This window comes from Etheostoma cragini, chromosome 17 (genome assembly GCF_013103735.1).
Source record: "Etheostoma cragini isolate CJK2018 chromosome 17, CSU_Ecrag_1.0, whole genome shotgun sequence".
Lineage (NCBI taxonomy): Eukaryota > Metazoa > Chordata > Actinopteri > Perciformes > Percidae > Etheostoma > Etheostoma cragini.
In genome coordinates this window covers 16,769,705-16,785,554 of record NC_048423.1, presented here as the reverse complement: position 1 = coordinate 16,785,554, position 15,850 = coordinate 16,769,705, and the positions used below count along the sequence as shown (strand labels likewise).

Sequence of the window (15,850 nt, the reverse complement as noted above, 5' to 3'; positions counted from 1 at the left end):
GCTCTGTCTGTCTGATCCGACTGAAAGGCCACAGCAAACCGTTTGGGTTTGACAGATGAACATGATATTCTGGTGTGTAGTGGAGACCTCCTGTGGCTGAGCTGAACCATAGGCCATCTGGATGCACTGTTCATGCACTGTGGCATTTATTTTTAAAGGATTGTGATTCATTTCAGCCTTAGCCAGTTTGACTTTTACACTGCGGATAGAAAAAGAAACACCTGCCGACGCTGCAGGTTGCGTGAAGAATGTACCTTCTAATGACTCAGAGTATCAGCCGCTGACATCAACATTCACATTTTCTGTTGTAGCTGTTTCATGTGTCCATCCATGCATGCATTTACAGCCTCACCTATGGATAGATTGAAATCTCCACTTTCTACCTAGTTTAATATTGGTTATTTATTCTTAGGCACTTTTCAGACACTACTTCCCTGAACTTTAAGGTCTGGTGATCATATCAAAGTGAGAATTTCTTGTTTTGGCCTGTTAAGTCATAGACAAACAAGGAAATCAACCAGTTGCTTTCTTATCAGAGGTCTGGTTATAAAAGCTGGCAATAACTGAACGCATTGTAGAAAACCGTATGGACACTTTTGATAAATGACACTGATAACGCAAGTCAGGTATCTCTTTTCAATTCTCTAAACCAACACCAAAGGACCAGGATGTAATCAAAGAGAAGCAGAGGTAGAGAGAGTTTTTTTTTAAGAGTCTTGGCACAGCTGTAGTGTGTATTATCTACATTTATTTTCAAGTTAAAGGGCCCTGAAAACCTTTTTTTTCCAATCAGCTTCTTACATTGATTGATGGACACAGAAATGTCTTCTAAAGTTAGGACCTTTTTTTTAAACATGAGAGATTTCTGTATTTATTGATTTATTTCTGTGTTTTTTTATTCACTGGTTTGAATAAATTGGGAAAATTTGATGTCACAAACTTCCATTCACCAATGAGATTTTGGCAACATTTGAATCAGAATACGTTAGGTCACGCTCAATAAAATCTGATCCAACCACACCCACACAGCAGGGATGAAACAGAATAGGTGTATTTTTATGTGTTTAATACATGTCTATTTTCACCTTTAAAGTTAATTGTTGGTCATTTGGTTGTGACTAATTGAGCTTAAAGAAAATAAGTAAAATATTTGGGATTGAAAACCAAGTTTTCAGGGGCTGTAGGTAAATTTGATTTATATAGCCTTAAATCATACACCAGAAAGCTTTGCAATCTAAACATGCAGCACCTTCTTCAGTCAGGCCATAATTTTGAATAAATAACAAAACTTTGGTAGTATAGAGAAAAACAAGAGTTTTATGTACCCAAAACTAAAATTAGACATTCAAGATCAATATTTAGATGCCATGCACATGGGGGAACCTTGGGAACTGACTAAATAAAAACAAATCTATGTAATGTAGATCCAGAGAAAAGTGCAGTGACTGCTCAGTGTTTTGAACGCTGCAAAACAAAAGAGACAGAGCAAAAGAAATGCATACACCTACAATATTATAATTAGAGCAGAGCTAGGTTTTCAACCAATAAATAAAACGTGAAATCAGAGTTAAGAACATAAACAACACACTTTGACAAGGGTTGGATATCTGCAGCAGAGCAGGATGTTAGGAGTTTTTTTTTAAGAAACCCCATACATGCTGTGAATAGCCCTTTCCTTTTAAATGAATAATGTGTTGCAGAGAGAGAACTAAATCATTGTAATGAGTATGAATATGACTCCAAAAAGAATTATATAATGCACAGGAAAGTAATTATCCCTAGGGCAGTAGGTTATCTAATACTAAGAATCTGCGCTGAAGCAATTTTCCAGATTTAGCAGTGAGCCCAAGTGTACCAAAATACATGAGAATAGTAATCATTTCTGATTATATTATTTTCCATACTCATAGCATGCTGTTTTGGAGCGGTTTCCTTTCTACTCATGACATTGGCATTCAGTATATTGCATGCCAGTGTTTCCCATTACATTATTATTTTGTGGTAAAGTTTTTAAAATAACATTTATGCAACACTGGAACTACATTAGAATCCAAGCATGGCAGCGGGCGCTTTTGGTGTCGTGGCCCTCTCTTCCTTTCAGGAGAAACCGTGGTGCTCTCAGAGTCAGAAGAAATACTCTTCAAACACCCCTCGCCATGCACAACAGATTCCGTTTAAATGATTTATGTACAGCACAGAGTAATGGGTTTAATAAAGTTGTATTCTAATCTTGTAGCTACAACGTGTCACTGTTTGTAGCTCTGATCAATATTTTAACGTTTCAGTTTACTTCTAAGGACATGTGAGAAACTATTTATTGTGCTGACTTAACCGTTCTAATTTTTTTATAATCTTTTTTTAGTGGAAATTCATGGTGCTGCTCTATTTTTATTGAGATGTATCAAATTTTAAAATGTATAGTCTAAACACTTTATTTTCAGTTGTACAGAATTATAGGAAGAGACAGATCATGCTAATAATAATATGTAACTCCAATATTATTAGTATTCATAACAGCTTATCATTATAATTTGTATCGCTACCTTGTATATAACATAAATTATGAGATTAATTCTTTTCTATTGTAACTGGACATGTGTAGGCTACTATATTTCTATTCAATATCAGATTGAACATTTTAACATTTTGTTAGCTTTTAATGTAATGTTATCCAAAATTAATAACAACATCATATTGCATCTGGAGCTAAAATACATCTTTATCTAGTTTCATATTCAAATTTTATTTTACTTTCTATAATTTTACAATGCTGTTCTCATTGGCTAGAGGGAGTTGAACTCCAACTCCCGGAGTACACCGCAGCGTGCTCCTCGTCTCCCATTGGTCCATCTCTCCGAGCAGCAAAGGCAGACGTAAGGCAGTGGTGAGAGCCCGGCGGAGAACTGCGGAGCTGAAATGAAGCGCACACACCGAGCGGCTCCCATCGTGCAGTTCAGTGCGGCTCAGGAAGAGGCTCTGCGCCGCTAAAGCTGAAGGCTGCTCCGGCTGAATGAAGGGCTCCGTCCATGCGTAGGCTATCGCTCTTTCTGCTGCCCTGTGCTGTCGCCGTCCTGGTGCACTTGTGGTTGGCACAACGACCCTTCTCCACCCCGCTGGACAACAACACACATTCGGGTACTTATTAGCCTCAACCCGGGCTTCAGCTCCTCCTCAAAGCCTCGCAACTTTTTACATCCGAGCGGCTGCCTAACTTTGCTTTTACCGCTCCGGTGTGTCTGTTGTTGTTGTTACAGTTTGTGTGGAAACAGGTAGTTTATGCTTCGCTCGTGAGACTCTCTCTCTCTCTCTCTCTCTTTCTCTCTCTCTCTCTGTGTGTGTGTGTGTGTGTGTGTGTGTGTGTGTGTGTGTGTGTGTGTGTGTGTGTGTGTGTGTGTGTGTGTGTTAGTGTGTGTGTGTGTGAGTGTGTGTGTGTGTGTGTGTGTGTGTGTGTGTGTGTGTGTGTGTGTGTGTGTGTGTTTAGTGGGAAATATGTGAATGTAAGAGTTCATTAGTGTTGGGCGTTGCTGGGTTAGTCTAACGTCTGGAAACAGACTGAAGCGAGCTGAGCATCTCTGTCTTGTTAAAACTACTGATCTCTGTGCTGCTTTCAAATGGACTATTGATCAGCCACACTGGAGGGTACACCCGTTTTTATTTTTTTAATTGGAGGAAAATAGTTTAACCATCTTTTGAATCATGAAGACACATGTTTTGATTTCAATTATAGGATGTATCACAGTAAGTCAGTGCAAAGTAACTGCTTTCAGAATCAATAATGGCAAGCATGCCTTAATGTGTGATTTAAAAAAATAAAAATCATATTTAATCCCAATCTCCACATTAAACACCTCATCACTGGATAAGAAAGGACATCATGTTCCTTTCATTTCATTTAAATATTTTAGCATGGCTTTCTGTTTGTGTCACAGATGAATCGTTACCTTTCTATGAAGTTTTGGTGGGAGTGCTGTCAGCGAGACACCATTATAAACTGCGACAAGCGATAAGGGATACCTGGCTGGGATATATCCAAGATCACCCACACTTTCAGCACAGGTCTGTGTGGTGGAGCTCCAACTTCACCACTTGTTTTTCTTTCTTTCTTTCTTTCTTTCCTTTTCTTGTTCCAAGGACAGATTCATACAGTGGAAATAAAACCTGCAGCAGTCAGCAAATAACAGACTGCCACACCAACCCTTTTATCTTTACCTAACCAGCGGCCAATATTGGTTTTTTTTTTCATTCTTCCTTTTTGTCCATTTCCTTCTCATTCAATGATCTGAGTGCAGATAAGATATGATGGCCTTTAAGCAACCCTCAGTCACCATGGCAACGGAGGGTGGATAGATGGACAAGCTTTTGAAATCTTACAGCCTAATATCACACCCCAAAAAAAAGGGAGAATGCAATGTTGTTTGTGCTTATTTTAGGGTGGGGGTGAAGTTTATCGTGGGCGAGCATGGGTGTCCTATTCCAGAGGAGGACAGAGAGGATCCGTACTCCTGCTCCCTCCTGAACTTCACCGAGCCAGGTAAAATCATAACCATAATAATCAGCCTCACCAACTAATGAGTGGGCAGTCTGCAGCTGTAATATGAAAAGGTGTGCACTTTGTTGCTTTCATATGCAATTTTCAATAGTGGAGGTGAGGCAGAATTACATGAGAAGAGCTGAAAAGAGTGAAGGAATGCATGTTCAGAAAAGAAGTAAAGCACCTTTATTCATGTTCACCCACAACTCAAGGACATCATTGGTTTCCTTTCACTATTCAAGGCCAAAGCAGACATGTCTTCCAGTTGCTGCAGCCATTACTAGAACTGTGTACTAACACTTGAAAAGTAAAGCTATACAAAGCATTGACAGCATATAGGAAATAATTGAGCAGGCTTACTGTCAGATGGAAGATCCGCAGTGATTGTCATGTCTCTTATCTTATAATAATAATTTCACAGAGTCGGTCCAAATTCAGCCGTTTCACTACTTTTCCTGCCTGTTTCAGTGTTTTGCTACCCTCATGGAAACATAATTGCTGCTCATCAGAATAGACTTTTTTTCCAGCCCATTCTCTGTTCTCCACTGTGTTAATGGTTTAGGTGTTGACGTGATTCGCTTCATGAATCGGAAGCAGGCAGGCTGCGGGGGATGGGGGGGGGGGGGGGGGGGGGGGGGGGGGGGGGGGGGGGGGGGGGGGGGGGGGGGGGGGTGCAAGTGTGATTGGCAGAGAAGGAGTTAGTGGCTGCTTTTAAAATGTTTGGGTACCTGACTCGTGATTCAGTTCAAAGCACACGTTAAGTGGACAACGAACTGTTACTAAAATTGTCTTGTGCTGCATTCATCACAGGGATTTTTCTTTAGGACTGAAATGACTGTTTTAATAATTCTGTACTTCGTATTGGTGAGAAAAAGACTAATTAATCTTAACGATATTGGTGGCTGGGTTGGCTCAGTGGGTAGAGCAAGCACATGTATACCGAGAGGTTTATGCCTCAACACAGAGGTCCAGGGTTTGACTCCGACCTGGGACAATTTCCTGCATGTCTTCCCCCTTTCTCCCCCAACTGTCCTATCAAGTAAAGGCGGAAAAGCCCCCAAAAAAATCTTCTAATCTTATTTTATGGTATTGAAAGACTTATAGGCTCAGGGGCGGAGGAAAAAGTAGTATTTGATTGTTTTGTTGATACGTTGTGACTAGAGCTAAAATTATTAATGGATCAGTCAATCCACATTTGGTCTATGAGCAAGCATGACAAAAAATTCACTGGTTCCAGCTTATTAAATGTAAATATTATAGAATATAATGCCTTTCTTTGTCATTATACACATGTACAACGAGATTGAAGCAATTCCTTTTCCAGTGTACGTATTCCAGTGTACGCATTATATAGTAAACATGGAATAAAATAAGTAGTGCAAAAGAAAAAGGGGCGAAAGGTGCACAGTTCTGAGATACTGGTTTTCTCGGACTTACTGCATGAACATCTTTGGGTTTTGGAGATGTTGAGCTTTAGCAAAATGTGATGGACATTTCTTAGTATTTCCCAACATTTTGAAAGAAAATTGTTTGGCATTTTTATTTATTTTTATTCATTTAGGCCTTTATTTTTGAAAGGACAGCTTAGAGTTGAAAGGGGAGAGAGAGGGGGGGGGATGACAGACAGCAAACAAACCTGCAGCCACTGAGGCAAGGACTGAGACTCTGTATACTGGCTGTGGGCAGGCTCTACCAGATGAGCTACCCAGGCGCACATTTCCAAACATTGTATGGACCAAATGTTGAATAATAATACACTGCATGCATTTCTGTTGAACCGTAAATAATGCAGACTATTATAGACCTTTAGTTGTCTCCTAATATTAACACAAAAACATAAATAAGTAGTAAAGAACTGTAATTTTACTGTTCATTATTTATGATTTATTTAAGTTTCATTCATTTCCCCCCAGAATAAACCTGCAATCTCATTCTGGCCAGTGCCAAGATAAGCACTACTGTTATTTGTTTTGAGAAATAAACACATATTTAGTGAGCATAGGGATATTTAAATATATCCTCGCACACTGGTAAAGTCCTGCAGCTCAATTCCACTCTGTCAGTGTGAGAAACATTGGGTTTGATGGAGTGTTGCTTTCTCTTTGTGATTTCTCGCCTACATGTAATTGTCTTTAGATTGGAGGCAACAACAGAACTTGGGCAGAATGCATATAAAGTAAAAAGCCTACGTCCCTTTAACAGCCTTGATCTTTTCATTGATCTCCCGGGTGATAAACTGCTCTTTTGTAATTAAGAAACCACACTCACAAGCAGAAGCTCGCTTTGAGGACAACAGTCCAAAGAACCAGCTCCTCAAAGTGCTGATGGTGGAGCTTTACCGGAGGCTGCTTTCTTCTCTGAAAGCCCTTCCTCTCCCTGAATCCCTTGGCCTTCATCACTGAAAGAAGGCGTGTATCCGCATGTTGGGATTGTAATAGATTTCACGTGTGCTCGTGCAGTAATATAGATAGATAGATAGATTCTTTATTCATCCCAAAGGAAATTTTAGGCATCCAGTAGCAAGACAACCATAACACAACAAATGCATATATACACATATGTCACACATTTACACAACTATATCACACATACATAAGAATAAATAAAAATCACACAGAAATGCAATGACCATGATAAGGTAAGACACTATTGTAGTGAAAAGGCGAACAGTGCAGGGATTGAACCGTGCAGTTGATCATGATAAAATATAAAATATTGACTAATCTCCGCCATCCGTCTGTGCCAGTGGCAGGCCGCGATGCAGAGATAGAGATTGTGACGGTGACTGACCCCCTGGTGCTCACCCCCTCTGACGTGTCGGCCATCGCCCTGGATTTCAAGGTCCTCCACCCAGTGGTGATCACGAGGCTGGGGTTGTTTTCCAGCTGGAACAGGCCCGTCCTACAGAGCAATGTGACAGTGAAGCTTCTCCAGCTGGACCAAGAGGTAACAGAACCTTGACCTCTGAGAATAATGTGTTGCATATGCTGCATTTTTGTGGATGCTGGTAGATACAGCTGGAGGAGTTAGTGCTTGGACTGTTTACTGCCTCATGTGAAGATACAATCTTCTTTTGGGTTGCTGTCTTTAGGAGAAGTCCGTAGTGTAGTACTCAGTGTAGACAAAGGTAGATTTGCACAAAAACTATAAGTTATGAATTCTTGATGGGTAAAAAGTTGTGATTTGTGCAGGAGGCCGTGGTCACTGCTCGCTTCAGTGCCATCAGCACAGGGACCATGGTGAGTGGGGTGTGGTACAAACCAGTGGAGCAGTTCATCTTGCCGAAGGTCAGTTTTTCACATATTTTTTTCTATTATCATGGCTACAGCCCTGAGGTCATGAGTTGAAGTCCGCCAACCAACAACCACCCCACCAAAGAAAAGAAAGGCTCAACACGTTTTGTCATTTGGATTTTTCTTCATTAAGCTGTAGACATATTCTTTCAAAGAAAACTCCTCTAAAAATCTTGAACTGAACTAATCTGTAACTTAAATAATCGTCTCAGAATGAATGTTAATTTCTTTCCTATAATTTTTACCAGGGGACTATACATAAACTGCAAATTATTTGGTTCTTACAAGATAAAAAAACTTAGATTTAGAAGTGTTAAAATGTATCTTGTTTTAAGAGTGACTTTCTTATTTTAAGTGTTCAACTTAACACTTTAATCTTAAATCAAGCAAGCTTGCCAAGTGAAATTATCTTGCTGCATGGACAGATAACGTTGTTTTGAGTACCTTTCCCCTCAGATTTAGTGTTTTAATCTTGTTTCTAGACGCCCTTTTTTACAGTGTAGTTCTTTCCAGTAGGTGTCCTAGGACATTAAATATTTCCCAACAGAAAACAAAATGCTGAATGCAATTTCAAAGCCTTCTCCACGATGCCTTTAAAAAGTAAATTAACACCAGGTGAAAAATTTGTGTTTTGCCGCCCTCTCTAGTTAAAAGCTTCATGCTTATCCCCTCTCTTTTTTTAATTTATTTTTTTGGGTAGGAGAGGATAATTTTGTAATTGCTGTGTGCAAATGGATGTTTTTTTGTGTGCAAACTTTTACAAATATGTTATACAAAGCGTATGACCTCTGTGACCACACCCAGTATCACAAATTGATATAATAAGATGCACCCAGCAGTGATGTCAGAAGGTCCTGAAGTACTCACTGTATGTGCATCACCGCTGCAAAGTGAGGCCAAAATAAGGTTTTTCTGTAGAATGTAACTGAAACCAACACATTCTGATAAACAATAAATAAGACATGTTGTCAGTGTACTCAATGGTAGCTAAGGCCCTGCCAACAGTATGAGATTGCTCAGTTTGTGCAAAGAATGAAATGTCAGTTTTTTATCTAGGGTTTTGAGGGGACACTGGTTTGGGAGAATATGGATTCTACTGGATTGACCACAGTCAACTCCTCCTCTGTGCAGCTCAATAATGGAGGTGGTGTCCTCAAGATCTCCTCTGTATGTACCGACTGGGTATAAAAGATAAATGTGTTACGAATATTGTCAAGTTTTCAAGTGAAGGAAGGTAATTAAAAACTTTTTTTTGCTGTTGTCTTGAATCACAGATTGCAGAGGGCATATTGCCTCATAGAAGTGCGCTTGGATTCCCCGGTTTGGCTGGAGGGTTCACATTTACTATCTATGGTTGGTCCGGCAACAGAATTAATTCTGAGCTTTTTATGAAAACAGTTTTATCAAAATCAATTTAGCCGATTGCTGTAAAAGAAGTTCCCTGAAAAAATAATAATCATTCTTCACTCTGGCAGGCCATGCTATTAGCTCCTTTTCGCCTCAGGACTCTTGCATTCGTGCAACATTTCTTTTTATCCTCTTGTACCCTGTTGTGTCATTATTGATTGTACCTGCATGTGTTTGCATTTGGATTTATCTGGGAATGGATTTGGGGGAAACAAAATCAAATTTACTATCCAATATCTCTTCAAACGGAGCTAAAGATCCAATCTGTAAAATGTTAGTTTTTATTATATTGTTTTGCCAGCCAGTGATTTAGGTTTTAATTCCTCAAAAGTGCCTTAATGTATTCAAACAAAAGTTAATGAGACTTTTTAACCCTTGTGTTGTTTTCCCGGGTCTAAATTGATCTTTTTGCTGCTTATGTTGCTGCTTTTAAAAAAATGTTTGTTGACGTTTCTTTCAACGGTTTTGTTGCATTTTTCGACGTTTTCAGCATTTTAGTTTATCACCAGTATATCATTAACACCAACTCATTACCACTAGTCTTACACTTATTTTTAGAATTCATTGTCAATACACTTATTAATATGAAATTATATATAATGTTTGTGCTTTAAAAAAGCCCAGTAATTATGAATTATTCTGATTAATAGTTAAGATCAAAGAAATGTTGGTCTTGGATAATCACATACTGTCAAAGTTTAGTCAGAATATTTGTTATAAAGTTAACTTAAACATTCAAAATTCAATGAAAGTATCCTTAATACCTGATCCTTAATTTTAATTTTAAATAGTGTTTAATCAAACCATACATCAAATTTGTGGGCAACTGGTTGAAAGAAACACAGATTTCTGATATAGAAACAGGTCAAATTTGACACTAGGACAACGTCAGGGTTAAAATCTCAATTTGGACAAAATCCCTCGCCCAATATATCCTGTTCTGCCTCCCTATGCCCCCAACCCCCCTCTGTGTCAGATGAAGACAGCCTGTCGGGGCTCCTGCTGGGCCGCCCAGCCAGAATGGAGCACCACGCCTCCAAGCTGAGGCAGGAGGACGCCGCCTTGCATCAGGAGAGCCTCAGGCACGGCGACATGGTGTTCCTAGATGTGGTAGACACCTACAGGAACGTGCCTTCCAAACTGCTTCAGTTCTATAAATGGTATGGCTAGTGCTAAGTGCTAATGACTTGAGTCTCTGTCTCCAAATTGCCTGGGCCCTCTGAGGAAATCAGAAACCTGAAATGAAAGTGTGCCGTCACCTCAAAATGTCTGGCTGTTAGAATCCAATATACAGAGTGGTCTTAAGCTTTGGCAAGTATATTATTTATTTGCAAGACTGCATGCCCTTCAATCTGAATTGTATTAAAGTAAATCCATGTTGGGATATTGCCTAAAAATCAGAAGGTGGGCTTTAACTAAGCTGCATATTCCCTCTTTGGTAGGTCTGTGGGTAACGCTGACTTTAATCTGCTGCTGAAGACGGATGACGATTGTTACATCAACGTGGACTCAGTATTAATGAAGATTGACCGTAAGGGTCTCAAACGCAGCAACTTCTGGTGGGGCAAGTAAGTGCAATTCGGTGTCTGATACTGTTGACAATGCATATTTTGAAGGTGATTTTAGTCCACTTGTGTTTGCAACTAACTTTAGCTGCACTTTAAATGAAAGAAACAGGAATGCTCTGTCAAAACAATAATTGGTCAGATGAAAGGGACACAGGATATGATGGTAATGCATATACCGTCCTGACCCAGTTTCAGGCAGAGCTGGGCAGTGGACCGTATTGGGAAGTGGCAGGAGCTGGAGTACGCTAGTCCAGCCTACCCAGCGTTTGCCTGCGGCTCAGGCTACGTAGTCTCTCATGATCTGGTCCAGTGGCTCGCCAGTAATGCAGATAAACTGAAGGCCTACCAGGTAGAGTACCCAAGTGCAAGGTGACTGTGGTGATAAATAGTTCTGAATATAATGTACGGAATCTGTCCTGGATTTCTTGTTACAGGGAGAAGATGTGAGCATGGGGATATGGATGGCAGCGGTAGGACCACAGAAATATCAGGTAAACAAAATAAACAAATATTCAGATCTTTCAACTCCAGCAAAACAGCATGTTATTTTGTATTTAGAAAATACAATTTATCAGACTTGGTCAGGGATAGAAGGATGAAGCCCTTCCATTGCTGGTGTTTTCACAATCCACTATCTGTATAGGCATTCAAAGTCGGACATTAGATAATAGGGGAATTAGAAAATGTAATTATGTTTTTTCTCCAGGAAGCAACCAAGGTAAAAGGTGTCTTAGACAAAAAAACGTAATAGAAGACATGGTTGAATGACATAGTTCAAGATATTAATATCATAAAAAGGATGACATAAAAAATATCAAAATATCACGTTACTAAGAATTTAAATAGCATCCTTTAAACTCAATTATTCCAGGAGGAACTGTCTAGCTCAGTTTACTTTGGTTTGTCAGCCAAACTATTTGTATTTACACAAGTTAGTGCAGTTCAAAGTGCTCTACAAGTCACTGGCACTAACGGGATGGGACACCATCGCAGCGCAACATGATGTTACCTGGTTTAATCTTGGCAACAGTTGAGCTACAGTGTATCAAAAGTGCATGTTAGCAATTGAACCTGAGTAAGACCTTGACTAGTGTATGGCTAGTAAGCTGTGCACGTTGACACAGCCACTGTCCTGCCCCTTTGCTATTGCCAGGACGCCGGCTGGTTGTGTGAGAAAGAGTGCTACCTGGACATGCTGTCGTCTCCCCAACACACAGCCGAGGAGCTGCACGTCCTCTGGGACAGGAAGAGGGCCTGTGGAGACCCCTGCGGTTGTCCATGGGGCCACTAAATCTGGCTCACCACCACACTCACCACGAGGCGCTGTGGTTAAAATGCACTCAGCACTGGTTGCCAGTTCAGTTTCTGTGGTTTCCTTAAAACCCCAAAAAGAGTCGTTTTATGAGATGATTTTATGATAAAAACACTTAGAATGAGTTTTGAAATGTGGGGACGTCCTGCTGGAAAATAATCTTTAAAACTTTGACATTTCATTGCAGGTTTTAATATTAAAACCAACATAAACCATCTGCAGCTTTAGAATATGTTAAAAGCCCACATGTAGCTGTAGCATACTGTCAGTATTTGTATCATGAACTCAGTTATGAAATTTGAGACTGAAAATGTTGAAAAAGAAAAATGTGTTTTTGTAATGTGATAACTGACAGGGATGAACAAGAACTGTGTGCAATATCAGCATGTGATAGCCATTGTGTACAGAATCACTGCTGGAAGCCTTGAGTACTTTGTAGTAGTATAATTATTGGTGCTCTGATAGTTGACAGACTTACATTTTTTTGGTTTAAAAGGGTATATTTGATGGAATTTTAAAGATGATGGCTTTACATATTTTGTATATTGTTGTCTAAAGCTTTTCATCCTCTTCACTATGTGTAGTTTTACGACAAGCTTTCTCACAAACGCACACAGTTTGTACTGTAACTGTCATTGTGCAAATAGTGATGTGGCCTTACTGTATTTGTTAGGCATCATACTGTATGTATGTTAACACGATGATATCAACACAGATTTAAATTAGTTTGTTTGCAACACAATTTTTTGGAACTTGAACAAGCAGTCAGAGTGACTGTGAAATAGACTAGTAAACACTGGTTTTATGAAACCTTCCTCACAGATAATAAAGAACACTTGAGAGAGATGAATGACTTCCTTGTTGTTTGTTTTGGAGAAGATGCACGCTGTTAACTCATTGGTGCTGCTGATTCGGTTGGATCCATGTTGAGTCTGAAGCGTTGTTCTAGCTGTTAGTGCTGCTCAGTCACCTCGAGAGACACAGACAGCAAACAGACTTTGCTCATGCTTTTACAAAGTTGGCTTCTTCAACTTAAAAAGGAATAGGAAATCACTTTGATCTCTATTAGTGGGCCGGACACCGCTGGAATGATGAACCGGGAAACCTGTGGAGTGTTGTGCCCCCAAATTGACGAGCAGCTTAATGCTAATCAATAGGACCGAAAACATCAGCCATCAGCTCCTACACAGTAGATCTTTTAAAATGTTAGCATGCAGTTAGTCTGTGTCCACAACGTTCAACTTCCGGGATTGCTCTGGCGCTGTTGGAAACTCCGTCAGGTGCACCTCCTTCTGGCCAATGACGGTTTTATTCCGCAGTTTTAAACTCTGGTTATTTCTGAGGACTATGGTTAACTGCTCCTCAGATCTCTGCAGGGTCAGTCCAGACAGCTAGCTAGACTATCTGTCCAATCAAATTTTTCTATTGCACAACTAAGACATCTTTTGAACATATGCTTGCACACAAAACAACTTCCTTCCTGAGGCTATTTTGCAAGATTGGTTTAAAGAAATGCAAATAAACCAGAACATGTTTTTCTCCCATCCCAGAATGCTATGTGGACTAGCCAGACCCTCCTCCGCAGTGCCGTGGAGGAAGGCATGGCAATGCAAGACTTACGTGAAGTAAATGTATTTTTTATGAGCCTTCTCTGAGCTTATGCTTTTAGTTGCTGCAGTGATTCGTTCTGTTTGTTGAAGTATAGCCATGTGACTGGTGCTGAGTCACTAGAATAAGATTGCCTCGCTGGACCTTTTGTAAATAATGAAAGACGCTGAATATTTTTCTAATGGGGGATAATAAAAGTTGTTTGTGTATTTAGGCCTGTCCTATCGGCCAAGAAATCTATTCCTGCAGTTAACCTGACATTGGAGCACATGTTCCTCTTCCTCTGAACCCCGCCCTTCTCTCTCCATCTTATCCTTTAGCCTCCTCTCATTCACTGGGCTGCATGATAACAAAGTCACATCCGCATCTGTTCCGCTCTCCTACATAGATAAGGACGGCAGTTTGCAACACATCAGCCTCTTGCTGATTTGGCTCAAAGCCCTTCATTGTGAAGCTACAGAAGCGTGGAAGTAACACGCAGATGAAATAAAACTCATCTCTGCTCTAGTGCTTCTATGGTAGATGAAGTTATTGAATTTGTCTGAACTTTGAAGAGCGCTGTGGCAATATTGTCACTCAATGTTCTAAAATATTCAAATTTATTGCATTTTTCTTTCAGATATGCTTCAAATCCTCCTTTGTTTTTTTTGGTGTGTATTTGTTATGTCTTTCGTACCCATCCAACCAGGCCATTAAATCAACCACATCATAATAACTTGAGACAAATTGTACAATGTTTGCCTCAAATTTGCAGTGGTGTATACTATCATGAGTCTTCCAAGGCTTTTAATTTAGCTTTTGACTTTTTAAATATTTGATCTTACCTGCTAATAAACAATATATAATCTGGGGTATTTACATAATGTGGAGAGCACTATTCTGCTGAGAACCGCCTCATAATTTGAGGAGTAAAAATGCTCATGTTAGATTGACACAATGTAGTGTCATAGGAAGACACATTTGTTCTCTGAGAGATCAGTATTTATGAACACGAAGTTGCTCCCAAAGCTGGATCTGTAAAGAGTGAACCAGAGCTAGAAACAAGTATCATGACAACCAAACGGTGTAATGTAAAGATATGTTAGATATAAACCCCAAACTTTTTGAATCATCTATGCCCTTTAGGAAGTGTGAAATCTTTTCTAAGCGACTAGAGTACAATTCCCTGAACCACTGACATATTTTCACTCTATTAATATTTTGCCATTGAAGTGCAATCATCCGTTTAGCCTGTGCAAGCACTGCTCTGAGAAAACGGGTAACTTAAGTTAATTGTATTAACAAAATCCTTTTCATCTTGACTCTCGCCTCTGCTCAAAACTCATCTTCCTGTGCTGCAGGTTGAATGAAAGAATATTATAAAAATGTAAAATATTATAGGCCTATTTTTAAAACGTTTTAGGGTTCCAGAATCAGTTGGATTAAAAATGAATTTTGATTCTCGTTCTGCGTATGATTCGTATGATTTGAATTTTTTCAAAGCGCAGAGTCAAGCCAGGGAATACAAATATGATCGTCAAGTTAAAAGATAATTTTGCAAGTCAAGAAAATTGTGGTAACACTTTGTGAAAATAATAACACCCCAAAGTCGCATAATAAGTGACGTCTAGGTGAAGGGAGGGACTTACACCTCAGGGGCTCACGCCCACTTGGGGCCCAAAAATAATAAAAAAATAAAAAAAATAATGTTGGTTTCAGATATGCCATGTTAACCAATTAAGAAGAACGCTGAAGTGTTTTTAACCTGCACATGTAGCAGGTTATGGTTGGTACCCGCCCCGCCCGTCTTCAAATGACCCAGCAACTGAAGTTAGCTGAACTCACCAGGCTGTGGGAGTAACTTGGAGGCTAGTTCAAAATGAGCAACGTTAAGAGTAATAGAAGTGGTTGTTTTAAATGGAAGCGAAAAAGAAAAGAATGAGGCGTCTTTATTAAGACGTATGCAATGTATATAGACAAGTTTTTTTTCAAACGGAGCCATGAAAACCAGGATGAAGAAGTTGTTGAAGATGACGTGCAAGCTAACCTGGGACCATAGACCGTAAAAATCACGCCTGGGACCGCAGGAGGCTACAATTAGCAAAGCTACGCAACCTGAGGCTAGCGGAGGCTAGCGGCGGCAGCAGGGGGA

The 15,850-nt window shown here is 39.8% G+C and overlaps 1 protein-coding gene across 4 annotated transcripts; it reads left to right on the top strand.

The window, feature by feature from the left end:
• The first annotated feature begins 2,859 nt into the window (after positions 1-2,859).
• On the top strand, positions 2,860-12,957 carry b3galnt2 (beta-1,3-N-acetylgalactosaminyltransferase 2). Of its 4 annotated transcripts, none has more exons than XM_034898398.1 (12): positions 2,860-3,135; positions 3,930-4,056; positions 4,431-4,531; positions 7,278-7,477; positions 7,723-7,770; positions 8,881-8,991; positions 9,099-9,177; positions 10,208-10,391; positions 10,674-10,799; positions 10,989-11,148; positions 11,234-11,290; positions 11,953-12,957. In XM_034898398.1, the coding sequence occupies exons 1-12, from the start codon at positions 3,027-3,029 to the stop codon at positions 12,088-12,090; spliced, it is 1,440 nt and encodes a 479-aa protein (XP_034754289.1). In that variant the 5' UTR covers positions 2,860-3,026; the 3' UTR covers positions 12,091-12,957. The 4 variants fall into 4 exon arrangements, with proteins under 4 accessions (XP_034754289.1, XP_034754288.1, XP_034754286.1 ...); XM_034898397.1 differs by having other exon boundaries at positions 8,881-9,003; XM_034898395.1 differs by having other exon boundaries at positions 7,723-7,818; positions 8,881-9,003.
• The last annotated feature ends 2,893 nt before the right edge of the window (positions 12,958-15,850 follow it).

Excerpts from the sequence above, each read along its gene's own strand:
- b3galnt2 (XM_034898395.1), top strand. The coding sequence starts at position 3,027 with ATGCGTAGGCTATCGCTCTTTCTGCTGCCCTGTGCTGTCGCCGTCCTG. Across the intron at positions 9,178-10,207 it reads GTTCACATTTACTATCTATG|ATGAAGACAGCCTGTCGGGG; the intron begins GTTGGTCCGGCA and ends CCTCTGTGTCAG. Across the intron at positions 10,392-10,673 it reads CTGCTTCAGTTCTATAAATG|GTCTGTGGGTAACGCTGACT; the intron begins GTATGGCTAGTG and ends CCTCTTTGGTAG.